General features: G+C 41.9%; 1 protein-coding gene across 2 annotated transcripts in view; it reads left to right on the top strand.

Moving 5' to 3' along the window:
- MRPS31 (mitochondrial ribosomal protein S31) overlaps nucleotides 1–17,805 on the top strand; it is a 227,721-nt gene extending 209,916 nt beyond the window's left edge. For both annotated transcript variants that reach the window (XM_053708400.1, XM_053708401.1), the window contains exon 7: nucleotides 17,318–17,805. In XM_053708400.1, the coding sequence (XP_053564375.1) occupies nucleotides 17,318–17,550 (233 nt within the window). In that variant the 3' untranslated portion in view covers nucleotides 17,551–17,805. The remainder of the gene's footprint in view (nucleotides 1–17,317) is intronic.
- Nucleotides 17,806–19,054: the final 1,249 nt, after the last annotated feature.

Consider the following 19,054-nt stretch of genomic DNA (forward strand, 5'->3'; position numbering starts at 1 on the left):
TCAACCTGTGTAAGATCTAAGTCATTGTGTGATTGTAAATATTACAACAACAATTATGCATTTATCATTAAGAATTGATCAAAGTGATATCTCTCAAGATATCAGCTTGGGAGTAATATAGGTAAAGTACTCCTAGGCTCTGATGAAGCACTTGTGCATATGCGCGAAACGTGTCAGGCGTTCCTGCTTGTTACCCTTTTGAATTTATTTGGCACAGCCAATAAACTGAGCATTCTTTAATCATTTGTCTTCAGTCTAGATTTGTTATTGCCTTGGGTCATTGTGTGATTGATTCAGTTAAAAAGATTGGCAAACTTTGATTAGAGATTGAATAGCTTTTGTTAAAACGCAAATATGTTCTTTTGCAAAAAAAAAAGGAAAAGAAAATGTGGATATTCATTACAGAATTTTGCTGCCCATAGTTGTAGGTCTTTAAGGTTAAGCTGACCAAGTATCTAAAACGTATTACTTTATGCTTTGATGAGTACACAAAGAACAAGTGGGTGTTGTTTTGAAGGACTGAATATCTAATCTGGAGCTGAACAGTACTTTGCCATACCTTTAATGGGTTTACCTGTCCTCAGATTTCAGCTTCAGCTCACCAGGATAGTGTGAGACGTTTCACTTTATGTATATCGCCAATGGATGCCAGAATAATTCATATTGCATATAAAAGTATTGGAACTTGAGGCAATTGGACTATTTCCACTGCATTTTCACAACCATTTCAAGTATACAACAGTGAAAGTCACACAATATTTCAGAGGTTTTCACAATCCAACTTTATGCAGGACTGTTGCAGGAAGCTAGACAGTAGATGGAAATGTTGTGCACAAATAAGCTGCTGCTTGGGTGGAAACTAGCCATAGAACAAGCTATTAGGCTAATGTTCGTTCCCAGGTTAACTGCTTTTCTCTTTTTATTCTACTTGGTAACATTTTAGCATTTCTGCCGTTGCACATTTTAACAAAAAAAATGCACCTTTGTACCTGTTGTTAAGTTTCTTTTAGCCTCTCATTTGGCATTTCTTCCCTGGTGAGTGCCAAGAATTAAGTTTTTCTCTTTCTATTACTGTCATTTCCCTTTCTTGGGTCCGTTTTTGAAGTAACCATATCCAACCAACCAAGCAAACAAAATAAATAGCATAAATAACAAAGGGAGGGTGTTTTTTTTACCACTGTAAGTAGAATGCTGATCTATGGTAGGGGAGGCTTATATCACATTAAAAAGGTGGAGCTTTGATTATCTGTCCACCCTGGGAGAAAAAGAAAAACTAAAGAACTTACACTTTCCTCTTAGCAATTGTATTTCAGACAAATTAATAACTTGTTGTTTTTCCCATTGAAACCTATACAGTATGTAGCAGGTAGAAACTACTTGGCACATCTGTACTCTTCTTATCAGGCTGAAGGATTGGCGCAAAACTGATGTGATTTTTTTTATTATAGCTTCCTGTAATGGAATCCTAAACTTGTTAATGTGATTAATCTAATGATGCTTTCACACTGTGCTGATATAAAATACTCTGGAAAAGAATGAAACAATGTTTAATTAACCTACTCTACTAAATATGTCTTTTTGAGAATAAAAAAAACAGATGAATAAATTATGAAGTCTTTAGAATTCGTCATGTGGCCATTACCTAGTTATTCAATAAGATCAGCAGGAAGCATAAAGAAAAAGCAGCGTTGTTTTCGGAATTCTCATTCCACTCTCATTGTGGCACAGGGTTCTTCTGCTGGTTGAGTTGTTCTGTAAAGTAAAAAATCGTAGGCAATATCTTGGAAGAAGATAATAAAACAAACAAAAAGAAACTATCAATTATGAGCATTTCTTGCAAATAAAAATAGAAGGAAAGTATAAATTACAGTGAACCAAACATAATTGTTCAGGAAGGCACGTTTAAAGATAAGTTATATTTCATTGTTGGAAAAAATGTTAAAAAAAAAAAAAAAAAAAAAGATTTTGTGACCACGTTCCTTTTCATTTTATGTGAGGGGCCACCAGAGATTTAGAACTCTCACATAACCATTTGTTAGATTAATAGCTACAACGTCTAACATTTTTAAAACAGAATTCAATAAATTGCTCCGTTGGCAAGTGCCTCAGACACTAGGTGTCACCTACTTTTTGTGAGCCCTCATGTTGCCCCCCATACTGGGGCTTAATGCAATTGCTGCATATGTATTACTAACAGGCAATTAATTCAATTATAGCCATGGTAAATGTGTTTGCCATTATATACCTCTTTTCATTGCAGCCTTTTAACATACAGTTGCTTGTAGGTACAACCATCACTGTAAGAAAGAACGGTTGTGTATGGCAGTTACGTACTGAGAGCTAGTAAACTCACACTTTTATGTATCCGTATTCATGGAATTTTGCACAGTATTTGGGTGTGCATTGCCATCACAAACTGGTCAATTAGTAGTGGGGGAACCACTTTATTTATGTACCATCTTGTGCATGGCTTTATAGGAAGTTGTAAGGACCAGTCTTAGAAAGTGTGCATTTGTATTCGCTTGCATCAATCGAGGCACTTTTTTTTTAATTAAATAAATATTTATACTTGGGTTGGATCTTAAATAATATGAAGGGAATTGTTGCAAAATTTCAGTTGCTGTGAAAAGAAATTTTATTTCTCCAACATAGGTGTGTCCGGTCCACGGCGTCATCCTTACTTGTGGGATATTCTCTTCCCCAACAGGAAATGGCAAAGAGCCCAGCAAAGCTGGTCACATGATCCCTCCTAGGCTCCGCCTTCTCCAGTCATTCTCTTTGCCGTTGTACAGGCAACATCTCCACGGAGATGGCTTAGAGTTTTTTGGTGTTTAAATGTAGTTTTTATTCTTCAATCAAGAGTTTGTTATTTTAAAATAGTGCTGGTATGTACTATTTACTCTGAAACAGGAAAGAGATGAAGATTTCTGTTTGTAAGAGGAAAATGATTTTAGCAACCGTTACTAAAATCGATGGCTGTTTCCACACAGGACTGTTGAGAGGAATTAACTTCAGTTGGGGGAAACAGTGAGCAGACTTTTGCTGCTTGAGGTATGACACATTTCTGACAAGACTCGGTAATGCTGGAAGCTGTCATTTTCCCTATGGGAACCGGTAAGCCATTTTCTTAGTTTAAGTAAAAGAATAAAGGGCTTCATTAGGGCTTAAAAAACTGGTAGACATTTTTCTGGGCTAAAACGATTACTTTACTAAGTATATTTGGCAGATTATTACTTTTAATAGTTGTTAAATCTTGGGGATTGTTTTAATAAAAACGGCAGGCACTGTATTGGACACCTTTTTCACTGGGGGCCTTTTCTAGTCATAGACAGAGCCTCATTTTCGCGCCTCTAATGCGCAGTTGTTTTTGGAAAGCATGGCATGCAGATGCATGTGTGAGGAGCTAAGAACCACTGAAAAAGCTTATAGAAGGCATCATTTGGTATCGTATTCCCCTCTGGGCTTGATTGGGTCTCAGCAAAGCAGATACCTGGGACTGTATAGGGGTTAAATGTAAAAACGGCTCCGGTTCCGTTATTTTAAGGGTTAAAGCTTTCAAATTTGGTGTGCAATACTTTTAAGGCTTTAAGTTACTGTGGTGAATTTTGGTGAAATTTGAACAATTCCTTCATACTTTTTCACATATTCAGTAATAAAGTGTGTTCAGTTTGAAATTTAAAGGGACAGTAACGGTTTTATTGTAAAACGTTTTTTGTGCTTTGTTGACAAGTTTAAGCCTGTTTAACATGTCTGAACCATCAGATAACGATGTTCTATATGTATGATAGCCAATGTGTCTCCCCATTTAAATATATGTGATATATTTGTGTCATAATGTCCAAACAAAGTAGGGATAATAATGCCATAGATATGATATTGCCCAAGATGATTCCTCTAATGAGGGGAGTAAGCATGGTACTGCAGCATCCCCTTCTGTGTCTACACCAGTTTTGCCCACACAAGAGGCCCCTAGTACATCTAGTGCGCCAATACTTATTACCATACAACAATTAATGGCTGTAATGGATAATTCTATTGCATGCATTTTTTCCAAAATGCCTACTTATCAGAGAAAGCGTGATTGCTCTGTTTTAAACACTGAAGAGCAAGAGGACGCTGATGATATCTGTTCTGACATACCCTCACACCTATCTGAAGGGGCCAGGAGGGAGGTTTTGTCTGAGGGAGAAATTTCAGATTCAGGGAAAATTTCTCAACAAGCAGAACCTGATATTGTAACTTTTAAATTTAAATTTCAACATCTCCACGCACTACTTAAGGAGGTATTATCTACTCTGGATGATTGTGACATTTTGGTCATTCCAGAGAAATTAGGTAAGATGGACAAGTTCCTAGAGGTTCCGGTGCCCCCCGATGTTTTTCCTATACCCAAGCGGGTGGCGGACATAGTAAATAAGGAGTGGGAAAGGCCCGGCATACCTTTTGTCCTCCCCCTATATTTAAGAAATTAGTTCCTATAGTCGACCCCAGAAAGGACTTATAGCATACAGTCCCCAAGGTCGAGGGGGCGGTTTCTTCTCTAAACAAACGCACTTCTATTCCTATAGAAAATAGTTGTGCTTTCAAGATCCTATTGATTAAGGTTAGAGGGTTTGCTTAAAAACATGTTTGTTCAGCAAGGTTACCTTCTACAACCAATTTCATGCATTGTTCCTGTCACTACAGCTGCGTGTTTCTGGTTCGAAGAACTAGAAAAGTCGCTCAATAAAGAATCTTCGTACGAGGAGGTTTTGGACAGAGTTCAAGCTCTTAAATTGGCTAACTCTTTTTTATTTTAGATGCCGCTTTGCAATTAGCTAGATTAGCGGCGAATAATTCAGGGTTTGCTATCGTGGCGCGCAGAGCGCTTTTGCTTAACATCCCTTTCAAGGGTAAAACACTGTTTGGTCCTGACTTGAAAGAGATTATTTCAGACATCACTGGGGGAAAGGGCCACGCCCTTCCTCTGGATAGGTCTTTTAAGGCTAAAAAGAAGCCAAATTTTCGTCCCTTTCGCAGAAACGGACCAGCCTCAAATTCTACACCCTCTAAGCAAGAGGGTAATACTTCTCAAACCAAGCCAGCCTGGAGGCCGATGCAAGGCTGGAACAAGGGTAAGCAGGCCAAGTCACCTGCCACTGCTACCAAAACAGCATGAAGTGTTGGCCCCCGATCTGGGAAGGATCTGGTGGGGGGCAGACTTTCTCTCTTTGCTCAGGCTGGGGCAAGAGATGTTCAGGATCCTTGGGCGCTAGAAATAGTTTCTCAAGGTTATCTCCTGGAATTCAGGGAACTACCCCCAAGGGGAAGGTTCCACGGGTCTCAATTATCTTCGAACAGGCATTCTTACACTGTGTAGAAGACCTGTTAAGCATGGGAGTGATTCATCCTGTTCCATTAGGAGAACAAGGGATGGGTTTTTACTCCAACCTGTTCATAATTCCCAAAAAAGAGGGAACATTCAGACCTATTTTAGATCTCAAGATTCTAAACAGGTTTCTAAGGGTTTCATCATTCAAAATGGAAACCATTCGAACGATCCTTCCTACCATCCAGGAAGGTCAATTCATGACCACGGTGGACTTAAAGGATGCGTACCTACGTATTCCTATCCACAAGGAACATTTTCGGTTCCTAAGGTTCGCCTTTCTGGACAAGCATTACCTGTGGCACTTCCATTCGGATTAGCCACTGCTCCAAGGATTTTCACAAGGGTACTAGGGTCCCTTCTAGCGGTGCTAAGACCAAGGGGCATTGCAGTAGTACCTTACTTGGACGACATCCTGATTCAAGTGTCGTCTCTGTCAAAAGCAAGGGCTCATACGGACATTGTCCTAGCCTTTCTCAGATCTCACAGGTGGAGAGTGAACATAGAAAAAAGTTCTCTGTCCCCGTCAACAAGAGTTCCCTTCTTGGGAACAATAATAGTTTCCTTAGAAATGAAGGTTTTTCTGACAGAGGCCAGAAAATCAAAACTTCTAAGCTCTTGTCAGGTACTTCATTCTGTTCTTCTTCCTTCCATAGCGCAGTCCATGCACGAATTCATCTAAGACCATTGCACCTGTGCATGCTCAGACAGTGGAATGGGGATTATACAGACTTGTCTCCGACGATACAAGTAGATCAAATAACCAGAGATTCACTCCGTTGGTGGCTGACCCTGGACAACCTGTCACAGGGAATGAGCTTCCGCAGACCAGAATAGGTCATTGTCACGACCGACGCCAGTCTGGTGGGCTGGGGCGCGGTCTGGGAACCCCTGAAAACTCAGGGTCTATGGTTTCGGGAAGACTCTCTTCTCCCGATAAACATAATGGAACTGAGAGCGATATTCAATGCTCTCAAGGCTTGGCCTCGACTAGCAAAGGCCAAATTCATAAGGTTTCAATCAGACATCATGACGACTGTTACATATATCAACCATCAGGGGGGTAACAAGGAGTTCCCTGGCGATGGAGGAGCATCCGGGGGAGTGGGAACTCCATCTGGAAATCTTTGCCCAAATAACTCAATTATGGGGCATTCCAGACATGGTTCTGATGGCCTCTCGTCAGAACTTCATGGTCCCTTGTTACGGGTCCAAATCTAGGGATCCCAAGGCGACTCTATTGGATACAATAGTAGCACCTTGGATCTTCAACCTAGCTTATGTATTCCCACCGTTTCCTCTCATTCCCAGGCTGGTAGCCAGGATCAATCTGGAGAGGGCTTCGGTGACCTTGATAGTTCCTGTGTGGCCACGCAGGACTTGGTATGCAGACCTGGTGAATGTGTCATCGGCTCCACCATGGAAGCTACCTTTGAGACAGGACCTTCTTATTCAGGGTCCATTCGAACATCCGAATCTGGTTTTCCTCCAACTGACTGCTTGGAGTTTGAACGCTTGATTTTATCAAAGCGTGGGTTTTCAGATTCTGTAATAGATACTCTTATTCAGGCTAGAAAGCCTGTAACTAGAAAAATTTACCATAATATATGGAAAAAATATATCTGTTGGTGTGAATCTAAAGGATTCCCATGGAACAAGATAAAAATTCCTAAGATTCTTTCCTTTCTACAAGAAGGTTTGGAGAAAGGATTTTCTGCGAGTTCTCTGAAGGGACAGATCTCTGCTTTATCTGTTTTACTTCACAAAAGGCTGGCAGCTGTGCCAGACGTTTAAGCGTTTGTTCAGGCTCTGGTTAGAATCAAGCCTGTTTACAGACCTTTGACTCTTCCCTGGAGTCTTAATCTAGTTCTTTCAGTTCTTCAAGGGGTTCCGTTTGAACCCTTACATTCCGTAGATATTAAGTTATTATCTTGGAAAGTTTTGTTTTAGGTTGCAATTTCTTCCGCTAGAAGAGTTTCTGAGTTATCTGCTCTGCAGTGTTCTCCGCCCTATCTGGTCCATGCAGATAAGGTGGTTTTTACGTACTGAGCCTGGTTTTCTTCCGAAGGTTGTTTCCAACAAAAATATTAACCAGGAGATAGTTGTACCTTCTTTGTGTCCGAATCCAGTTTCATAGAAGGAACGTTTGTTACACAATTTGGACGTTGTCCGTGCTCTAAAATTCTATTTAGATGCTACAAAGGATTTCAGACAAACATCTTCCTTGTTTGTTGTTATTCTGGTAAAAGGAGAGGTCAAAAAGCAACTTCTACCTCTCTATCCTTTTGGCTTAAAAGCATCATCAGATTGGCTTATGAGACTGCCGGACGGCAGCCTCCTGAAAGAATCACAGCTCATTCCACTAGGGCCGTGGCTTCCACATGGGCCTTTAAGAACGAGGCTTCTGTTGATCAGATATGTAAGGCAGCGACTTGGTCTTCACTGCACACTTTTACCAAATTTTACAAATTTGATACTTTTGCTTCTTCTGAGGCTATTTTTGGGAGAAAGGTTTTGCAAACCGTGGTGCCTTCCATCTAGGTGACCTGATTTGCTCCCTCCCATCATCCGTGTCCTAAAGCTTTGGTATTGGTTCCCACAAGTAAGGATGACGCCGTGGACCGGACACACCTATGTTGGAGAAAACAGAATTTATGTTTACCTGATAAATTACTTTCTCCAACGGTGTGTCCGGTCCACGGCCCGCCCTGGTTTTTTAATCAGGTCTGATGATTTATTTTCTTTAACTACAGTCACCACGGTATCATATGATTTCTCCTATGCAAATATTCCTCCTTTACGTCGGTCGAATGACTGGGGAAGGCGGAGCCTAGGAGGGATCATGTGACCAGCTTTGCTGGGCTCTTTGCCATTTCCTGTTGGGGAAGAGAATATCCCACAAGTAAGGATGACGCCGTGGACCGGACACACCGTTGGAGAAAGTAATTTATCAGGTAAACATAAATTCTGTTTTTCTGTCACACCACCCTCACAATAAACGTGTTTTTTTCTTTATCATAGCCATTATGCTTATTTTTTTATATTTATTTTATTTATATACCAGAAATAACAAAGCATACATAACCAGTACAGATAAATATAATAAATATAAATCTAGAAAATACTGGTCAAAGATTTAAGGTAAACAAACCTTTACAATGATAGTACAGTAAGATGATATGACAAATCAGTGAGGAATATCGACACTATTAATCATATTAGCCAGTTTAATAATCTGCCAATAAAGTGTTGAATGAAAGGGAAATTCTAGTATAAAAATAAAATGCTCTTTTTTATTACCACTACAGAGGGCATAAAAAAGTAAAGTTTTTGCCCCTATGCTAGTGCAGATGAGAAAAACTGATGAGAAATTGGCATACATATGTATGCACCAATCACAGGGCATATCCTGATCTGGAGCATAATGGGAATGTTCCAGGAGTGCAGCTTGACTGTGCATAACCCATTTAAAGGATTTAAACATGTAGTAAAATGTTTTACATTAGAATGTCTCTTTAAGCATAGTTAAAAAAATACAATATACACTCATATATTTACCTGCTTTTCTTGAATTTAATTTGGCAAATAAGTTTTCACTCCTCCTAGAGAGGTTGGGGATCATACTGCATACTTACATTGATGAAAAAAATGATTTGATCCCCTACTGATTTTGTACGTATGCCCACTGACAAAGAAATGATCAGTCTATAATTTTAATGGTAGGTTTATTTGAACAGTGAGAGACAGAATAACAACAACAAAATCCAGAAAAACGTATTTCAAAAAAGTTATAAATTGATTTGCATTTTAATGAGTGAAATAAGTATTTGACCCCTTGGCAAAACATGACTTAGTACTTGGTGGCAAAACCCTTATTGGCCGTATTCCAGGCTCGATTATTTTTTTACTGATTCCTGGACACTCAACCTGGCCGTAAATGCCTTCATTAGACCCTGCTCCTGGTCAGACCATGATGCCCTTTTAATATCTCTTGACTCGGGCATGGGCTCCTCAGCGAGACCCAGTTGGAGACTCCCCCCTGCTTTGTGGACCAACCCGAGCTTTCAGCCCTTGATTAGAGAATCCATTCTAGATTTTCTAGCGCATAACTACAACTCTACTCCTTCTCACCAAACGGTCTGGGCAGCCCTTAAAGCCTATGTAAGAGGAATCTGTATCCATAAACAAGCTACAATTAAGAGGCAAAGGGGGGCCCCCTTGGGACTCCTGGTGGCCAGTCTCCGTTCCAAAGAGAGACTCTGTAAAGAGAATCCCAACCCTGGATTGGTGGGCGAGGTGTCGTCCCTCCGGGCCCAAATCAAGGAAATTGAACTTTCTTGAGTCCAAGACGCAGTGCACAGGTTTAAACAGCTGATGTATTACCAAGGAAATAAAGCGTCTACCATCCTGGCTAGGAAACTGAGAGGGAAAGTCGCCTCATCCCGTATCCTCTCCATAAACCAGGGTAATAACAGAGTCACTTCTCCAAAAGACATAGGAGAGGCTTTCGCAGCCTACTACTTGAGTCTCTACAATCTTCAGGGAACGGAAGAGGTGAGTCCTTTAACTCAAGCTGAGATTCAGTCCTTCTTGGGGAGCTTGCGTCTGCCCTCTCTGTCCCAGGCAGAGGTTGACAAACTTATGACTCCTTTCACAACTTCTGAACTGAAAATGGTGATTTCCCAGCTTCAGAATGGAAAGGCCCCGGGCCCTGACGGATTCCCGGCCTTATTCTATAAGACCTTTCGCCAGGAACTCTCATCACTTCTCCTCCAGGCCTTTGCAGAGGCCAGAGAAAATGTCTCTTTTAGGAGAGAAATGCTCAAAGCCACGATCCTTACTATACCAAAGCCCAATAAGGACCTGTCTCTATGTGGGAGTTACCGCCCTATCTCCCTTATCGATGTCAAACTCTACTCTAAACTTTGGGCAAACCGGTTGCGTTTAATTGTCCCAAACCTGTTACACCCTGACCAGGTGGGGTTCACTTGGGGGAGAGAGGGCCCTGATAACACCAGGCGCATCCTAAACATCTTCTCGGAGGCGAATCGGAAAAGAGTTCCCATGCTGGCCCTGTCGCTTGACGCAGAGAAAGCGTTTGACAGGGTCAGATGGGAGTACCTATGGGAGACCCTGCGGACCTTTGGCTTCCCAGGGGAAATAATATTAGCAATTCGAGCTCTATACAGCTCGCCGAGTGCGAAAGTTGCTGGATTGGGCTTTTGTTCCCAAAGCTTCCCAGTGACTAATGGCACAAGGCAGGGATGCCCTCTCTCGCCCATTGTCTTTGCCTTGGCTATTGAACCATTGGCACAGGCGATCAGATGCTCCCCTAGGATCCGGGGAGTTCCCTTAAGTTTACGGGAGAACGAGGAAGGAGGAGGAGGAGAAAAGATTGCTCTGTTTGCAGACGATATCACTCTCTTTCTCACCTACCCCCTGGGATCCCTGCCAGCCCTTTTTGAAATAATCACCTTATTTGGCTCTCTCAGCTTTTATAGACTAAATTTGTCCAAAACGGAAGCACTGCCGATCCATATTCCTAACTTCGAATTGGAAATTTTACGGGACTCTTACCACTTTCAATGGGCCTCTGACACTATCACACACTTAGGTGTCCAATTGGGACCTAGTATAGATGTGGTACGTTCAAAGAACTATGAAAAACTTCTGACTGAGACTAGGACGCAACATAACTCTTGGTCTTTCGGAGAGGTGTCTTGGCTGGGCCGTATAGCCTCTGTCAAGATGACTGTTCTCCCAAGGATCCTTTATTACTTCTGGTGCCTCCTGCTTAATCTCCCCAAAAATCTCTTAGACAAATTTGATGCCCTGATTACCAGATATATCTGGCAGGGGAAAAAAAACGAGAATTGCCAGGAAAACTCTGCAAAGACCCTACCAATCTGGTGGAGTTTCACTTCCCAGCATTACCTCCTACTATGAAGCTGCTAGATTGTCCCACATATCCGGCTGGGGGACAGCTGAGCAGACACCAGGCTGGAAGAGAGTTGAACAACACTCTCTACCACTGGTAGTAAAACTGGAAGACCTGCCATGGATCCCAGACTATTTAATTGATAAGGTGGGTATTGAAAACCCCATAATCAAACAAGCCTTGGGGTGCTGGAAGACTATCAGACATTATGCCGACATATCGCCACACCCTTCCCCAATCCACTCGCTAACAGGCTTGCTGAGAGGTCTACCCGATTCGCATCATTCACTTTGGGGTCAATGGAACCTATTGCGGGTATCTGATCTTTATCATCAAAACACCCTACGGCTAGCTGAACCCGAGTTGAGGGATGAGGTAAATAACCCCCCCTCATGGTTCATATTTGAGAGAGTTCAGCTTCATAAATTTCTGTTGAGCTGGGGGTTCCCGGCGACGGACCCCAGAGCTCTAACAGCCTGGGAACAAAAATGGAAATCAGGTTCGTCCCTGGTGAGGTCCCTTTCTATTCATTATAGAATGATAATAAATGACGTGAACGTGGGCATGGTGTGGCAATTGAAGGCATGGGAGAGGGATTTGGGAATCCAAATCCCTGAGAAGACCTGGTCACGTACGTTTCTGCTTACGGAAAAAACGCTCCATTGTGCTAATTCATTAGAACTCTATATGAAAATTTGCCTAAGATGGCACTACATTCCTAAGAAGTTAGCACAGTTTTCCCCGACCCACACGTCTCTATGCTGGAGACAATGCGGCCAGGTGGGCTCAGACCTCCATATGTGGTGGTCCTGCCCGGTACTGGGAAAGCTATGGCAAGAGGTTTATGGGCTATGCAGGTCAGTTGGAATGTCCATTATGGAAGAACCGGGAGTAGCTCTCCTAAACATTTTCCCGAGACATACACCCAAGCCTTACCGCCAATTAGCCATCTTTATTTTCGCTGCCACCAAAATCACCATTGCCAGAAGATGGAGACGGCCAGATCCACCTACCCTGTCGGATGTTAAACAGACCTTGGGAACATATGCCCTGATGGAAAGAGGATTCTACCAACACCTAAACAAAATGGACTCTTACTGGAAAATTTGGGATCCTTGGATCCATAGGCAACCCCCTGGAGACCGCTAGATTTTACCTGGACTTTTGGGCCCTGCATTTAAATTTAATCTCTACTTAGAGGTCCTTCCAAGTTAGGGAAGACCCCCTTGTCCTGCCATTTCTTCTTTCTCTCTCCTTTCCCCCTTGTCCCGGTCCCCTCCTTCCTACTTTTCTCCCCATGCCCCAAGAGTCTCACTAGTGGGCTTCTAGTCTGTCTATCATGCTTACCCTCTTAATCTGTGTACTTCTATTCCCCCTCCTTTCCTTCTCAATGTTTCTGGCTCCACCTGCCTGTGCGCCCGAATGATGAGTGGTGGGGGACGACTGGTGATCCCGGGCGTAGCCCTGACCTGCCTGGGGGATAAGATACTCCCGTATAGATTATGGTTACCTACCTGAGCGTACTTGGGAGAGTGACAGCCTCTTAGGAGGTCCATTGGCCCAGATAGCAATAGATCAGAAGTTTACATTATTAACTGATGGCCGAATGGCTAATGCCCCTCCTGTCCAATGATTACCCATCTACCCTCCCATTCCCATAGGAGCTGAAACATCTTGATAAACCTTTATTATTGACAGAGGGCTAGTACTTGAGACCCATAATTGACCTTTTCCATCTAGTGCAAAGACTAATCCCCCCCTACTAACCCTATTTAAGAAGTTTAATTGCATTCGCCCAAATAACTACAATGAGCTATAATTTGATTTGAGAGATACTTTCTTTATTTTAAGATGATATTGTTGTGTTTTTAGATTAAAACCACATAGGTTTAGACTAATGCTCTAGGTTTTATCATAACTCTACAGTTTCTTGTTTATAAGCAGCGATGGCTTATTCCTCATTGAGATCTTTCTAACTGTACAGAGTTTTAATGGAACATGACTTTGTAAACAATGTTGGCCACTTGTGGCTGAGAAACGACCTATTGGGGTGCAGTTAACCCTCCGTGTTCTTTTGTAACTTTTGTGAGGTTATGGACAGGCCTCCTGTCACTCAGGAGTTGTAAGCATTAACCAATTTGCCTCGCATTTCTGTATTGTACTATTGTTTTATCTCACTGGTTCATATATGATGCATGTTATTTGTTGAATTTTAAAATAAAAAAACAAATTAAAAAAAAAAACAAAACCCTTATTGGCAATCACGGCAGTCAGACATTTCTTGTAGTTAGCCTCCAGGTTTGCACACATCTAAGGAGGGATTTTGTCCCACTCCTCTTTGCAGATCCTCTCAAAGTCATTAAGGTTTTGAGGCCGACATTTGGCAACTCGAAACCTTCAGCTCCCTCCACAGATTTTCTATGGGATTAAGGTCTGGAGACTGGCTAGGCCACTCCAGGACCTTCATTTGCTTCTTCTTGAGCCACTCCTTTTGTTTCCTTGGCCGTGTGTTTTGGGTCATTGTCATGCTGGAATACCCATCCACGACCCATTTTAAATGCCCTAGCTGAGGGGAAGAGGTTCTCACCCACGATTTGACAGTACATGGCCCCGTCCATCGTCCCTTTGATGCAGTGAAGTTGTCCTGTCCCCTTAGCAGAAAAACACCCGCAAAGCATAATGTTTCCACCTCCATGTTTGACGATGAGGATGGTGTTCTTGGGGTCATAGGAAGCATTCCTCCTCCTCCAAACACAGCAAATTGAGTTTATGCCAAAGAGCTAGATTTTTGTCTCATCTAACCGCAATATTTTCACCCAGTTTTCCTCTGAATCATTCAGATGTTCATTGGCAAACTTCAGACGGGCCTGTACATGCACTTTCTTGAGCACGGGGACCTTGCGGGTGCTGCAGGATTTCAGTCCTTCACGGTGTATTGTGTTACCAATTGCTTTCTTGGTGACTGTGGTCCCAGCTGCCTTAAGATCATTGACAAGATCCTCCCGTGTAGATCTGGGCTGATTCCTCACCGTTCTCATGATCATTGAAACTCCACGAGGTGAGATCCTAAATGGAGCCCCAGACTGAGGGAGATTGACAGTTATTTTGTGCTTCTTCCATTTGCGAATAATCACACCAACTGTTGTCACCTTCTCACCAAGCTGCTTGGCAATGGTCTTGTAACCCATTCCAGCCTTGTGTAGGTCTACAATCATATCCCTGACATCCTTGGACAGCTCTTTGGTCTTGGCCATGGTGGAGAGTTTGGAATCTGGTCGATTGATTGCTTCTGTGGACAGGTGTCTTTTTTATACAGGTAACAAGCTGAGATTAGGACACCTGGGAGCCAGAAATTTTGCTGATTGGAATCAAATACTTATTTTTATAAATGCGTTTTCTTCTTAAACGGGAAGAGTCCACATCTGCATTCATTACTTTTTGGAAATACAGAACTTGGCCAACAGGAGGAGGCAAAGACACCCCAGTCAAAGGCTTAAATACCTCCCCACTTCCCTCATCCCCCAGTCATTTTTTGCCTTTTGTCACAGGAAGTTGGCAGAGAAGTGTCAGAAGTTTGAGATAGTCTCTTATGGAGGATAGTACTCTTCGCAATGGGACTGGAGTTTTAAGTAATACTATCAGCCTCTCAGTGAGAGCATGGATGAAAGTTAGAGTCCGGAGATGCAGGGAGAGTTTTCCTTTCAAACCCATCCGGACTCATAATAACAGCTCCTTGGTAATCAGCATTGATGAGTTTCGCTGCCTACCTTTATTCACTCAAGTCCATGTCAGAAGCAAGGCTACTATCTGTCACACTTGAAGGGCCGTCTTCCTGTTCCACGGCATAGATTCTGGATAGATCGTTTGATTTTATTTCGATATCTGACTGTAATGTTAATGAAACAAGGTAGGGTCCAAGTGGGACTACTTTTATTTTAATGAGGAATCATGGGTTAATATCTCCTGAGTAGGTTATTGAACAGGAGGGACTTTAATCATGTTTGTTATGTGGTTCTGTCTGTTAATGCATAGAAATACCTAGGCTCTCGGCCTTTCAGAACATAACGGCATTATCTCAGTGACGCAATCTCTCGAGATTGCACCCCCTTTTGGTGACTGGCACAGTGCACCTCGTGACGGGTGCGGTTACGTTGTTTCTCACTTCTGTATGCTGACTGTGTGCGACAGAGAGAGTCTGGCTTGTGAGTTGTCTGGTTCACAGGAGGTGGTGAGTGCCCCAGCCATTGGGGGTGTCAAAAGGGTGCCAGTTAGTTTTTGTCATTTTTGTAATCCTAAAATTATGGCGAATTCTGATATATTAGACACGGATGTCTCCGATATGAAGAATGCGTCTTGTGATGAATATGAAATGGCCCGGTTAATCAATGCCCATCAGTTATGTTCTGATTGCCGCTCTATAGTACTCTCTTCTCCCGAATCAGGGAGCTTAGAGGCGTTGAGCCATCCGCCTCTGAGGTTTCCATGTCCTGTGAGGCATGTGCCCCAGACCCTTTCTCGCCTACGCAAGTAGGTGTCCCTATGGCCTTTACTCCTTCTCCAGAGGGTGGCTTGTTTCCTCCAGACTTTACGGCACGGTTCCGCATGGCCATTTCTATGGCGTTGACTCATTTATATCTCCCAAGTGCAATATTTCTAAGATACTGTCCGTGTTCTGTTAACCAGGGCCCATTGGGCGTGCAATCGCCTTATTCAGTTTGGCCTACTGGGGAAGTGCTGGCCTCTGAGGTTTCAGGGGCCCCAACCTCGGGGCCAGGGTCTTTTTCAGGCTGTGGTGCCTTTCGAAGGGGCCGCCTTTTGTACCCACCCATTGTTTGCATTCAGTGTCCTCTAGCTTGGATATTGTTTTCCCAAAAGTAATGAATGCAGCTGTGGACTCTTCCGTTTAAGAAGAAAAACATAAATTATGCTTACCTGATCATTTTCTTTTCTTCTGTTGGGAAGAGTCCACAGCTCCCGTCCGTGTTTTTATCTATGAGGCGGCGGTAATTTTTTGTTCTTCTGGCACCTTTTTTCACCCCGATATTTATCCTACTGTTCCTTGTTCCCTTGGCAGAATGAGTGGGGGAGGTATTTAAGCCTTTGGCTGGGGTGTCTTTGCCTCCTCCTGGTGGCCAGGTTCTGTATTTCCCAAAAGTAATGAATGCAGCTGTAGACTCTTCCCGTCGGAAGAAAAGACAATTATCAGGTAAGCATAATTTGTTTTTTTCTGGATTTTTGTTGTTTTTATTCTGTCTCTCACTGTTCAAATAAACCTACCATTAAAATTGATCATTTCTTTGTCAGTGGGCAAAAGTACAAAATCAGCAGGGAATCAAATAACTTTTTCCCCTCACTGTAAGTATGCCCTGCTACACAGCAATTGCTTAGATCTGTGCAGGAGCTCACTTGTGTAATGATTAAAATTTTTGTCTTTAAAATAGAGTTTTTAAGGCATATTAGGATCCAGTTCAGTTAAAGGGACAGTCTACTCCAGAATTTGTATTGTTTTAAAAGAGATATAATCCCTTTTTTACCCATTCCCCAGTTTTGCATAACCAACAGTTATATTAATACACTTTTCACCTCTGTGATTACCTTGTATCTAAGCCTCTGCAGACTGCTTCTTATCTCTGCTTTGACAGACTTGCATTTTAGCCACTCAATGCTGAGTCTTAAATAACTCCACAGGAGTGAGCACAATGTTATCTATATGGCACACATGAACTAGCAGTGTCTGTCAAAAACTGTCAAAATGCACTGAGAAAAGAGGCAGTTCAACCTCTTAGAAATTAGCATATGAGCCTACCTAGGTTTAGCTTTCAACAAAGAATACCAAAAGAGCAAAGCACATTTGATGATAAAAGTAAATTGGAAAGTTATTTAAAATTGCAATCATTAAAGTTTAATGTTGACTAGACTGTCCCTTAAAGTAAAAGTTTGCGGAATTTTGCCATAGATTGTTATAGTTTTATAGAATGCTACCAAGCATAATCTAATGTCTATCATTACAGGCCTTGAAGAAGAACAGAAGGTAGAGTTTCATGAGCATATATTCCTGGACAAGTACTTGGAAGACTTCCCAAAACATGGACCTATTCGTCACTTTATCGAGCTTGTGATTTGTGGTCTTTCGAAAAACCCATATATCACTGTTAAGCAAAAGCAGGAACACATTGAATGGTTTCGGGATTATTTTCAGCAGAAAGAGGATGTTTTGAAGGAGAGCGATGTCTACCTCAACTAAAAAGGAGAGGGAGATGATCTGTTTGACTTTACAAGAAACAATCCGAAATGTGTCTATCATGTGTATTGCAACTGTACGTCACTTATGAATATAACACAATTTATGGAACTATAAATAGTGATCTTTGGGATTAAGGGGGCACAAGTAAAACCTGCAGATTCTCATGCTTTGTTAGCTAAATGTATAAACCATTCATTTGTCTCATTCCCATTATAAACATTTCATGAATAAATAAACATTAATATTTTTTTTGTATATGATTTGCTCATTCACTATAGCTACATTTAATAGTTGTAGCCAATTCATTTGCCTTTTGGTTGTGTTTTTTTGTTTTTTTTTACTGGAGATGCAGTTGTGTGTTTTTTTTTAAGTTATATGACCGACGTGTGACAAGAAGCCCATTGCTTATCCTTTTATGTTCAAGTCCCTAACACTAGATATTTAGTTTAGTTTAATTTGTATAAACCTGAAATTGCTTTAACAACCATTAAATACAGCAGAAGTGTATAATACATAAGTGCATAATAAAGAGACAATGCTGTAGCACTTACTCTGAATTTTAAATGATCAGTAAATGTTTTTGACAAATTTAAAAATGTTCTTCAATTTTCCAGCCCCTTGTATCATCAGCTAATTACAGACTTATATGTTTATAGACTGTGAACTCTTACACATGCTCAGTAGGAACTGGTATCTCAAAAAGTGTGCATATAAAGAGACTGTGCACAGCTTGTTAATGGAAGTAAATTGAAAAGTCTCCTAAAATTATGTGCTCATTCTGAATCATTAAAATATAATTTTCACTTCAGTGTCCCTTTAAAAGTAAACAAGTAGCGGAGCCTGGACGAGCTCAGTGATGGCAGAATAATTGCTGAGCTCCGTGCATAGAGAACAATGAAAGTGTGTTAAACTTTTCACATAGCAACCTAACTGCTAACAATATGCTGCGGGAATACTTCTGAGCTCACTGAGCGCAACTCTACAGGACTCGCATTGCAAAGCTACACAGAAAGTGAGAAAGATACCAGACTAGGTGCACGGCACTGAGAGACACGGATCCGCCATCTTGGGACTTAAAAGTTTGCATGCAGTTAGTGATACAACACTTGCAAAGGCAGCAAGAGGAGTACTGAAGTTTGGGAAACATCATGTGAGAAGTACCGAAGTATCCGGTAAGCTGGATCGATATTATATGTGGGGCTAGCCATGATTTGAGGAGAGATAAGGGAACGCTGTACTGCAAGGCCCTAATTTTTTGCGCCCACGTGGGACACAACTAACAGGCGCATCTAACACTCTGTAAGACAAATAGCCCCACGGCTTTTGGAAGCCAGTAATGATATGTGGAGGGATGAAGATGGAGGAATGGGTCTGCTACTCACGGATATACCACAAAGAGGGGCAATGCAGTATTAAAACTAAAATACAGCCGTTTTAAACGCTTCACTATCCAGCACCAGAGATGCAGTGCTCTGTTATGCCTATGTTTCATTTGGATTGGAAT

This window comes from Bombina bombina, chromosome 3 (assembly GCF_027579735.1).
Source record: "Bombina bombina isolate aBomBom1 chromosome 3, aBomBom1.pri, whole genome shotgun sequence".
NCBI classification, from domain to species: domain Eukaryota; kingdom Metazoa; phylum Chordata; class Amphibia; order Anura; family Bombinatoridae; genus Bombina; species Bombina bombina.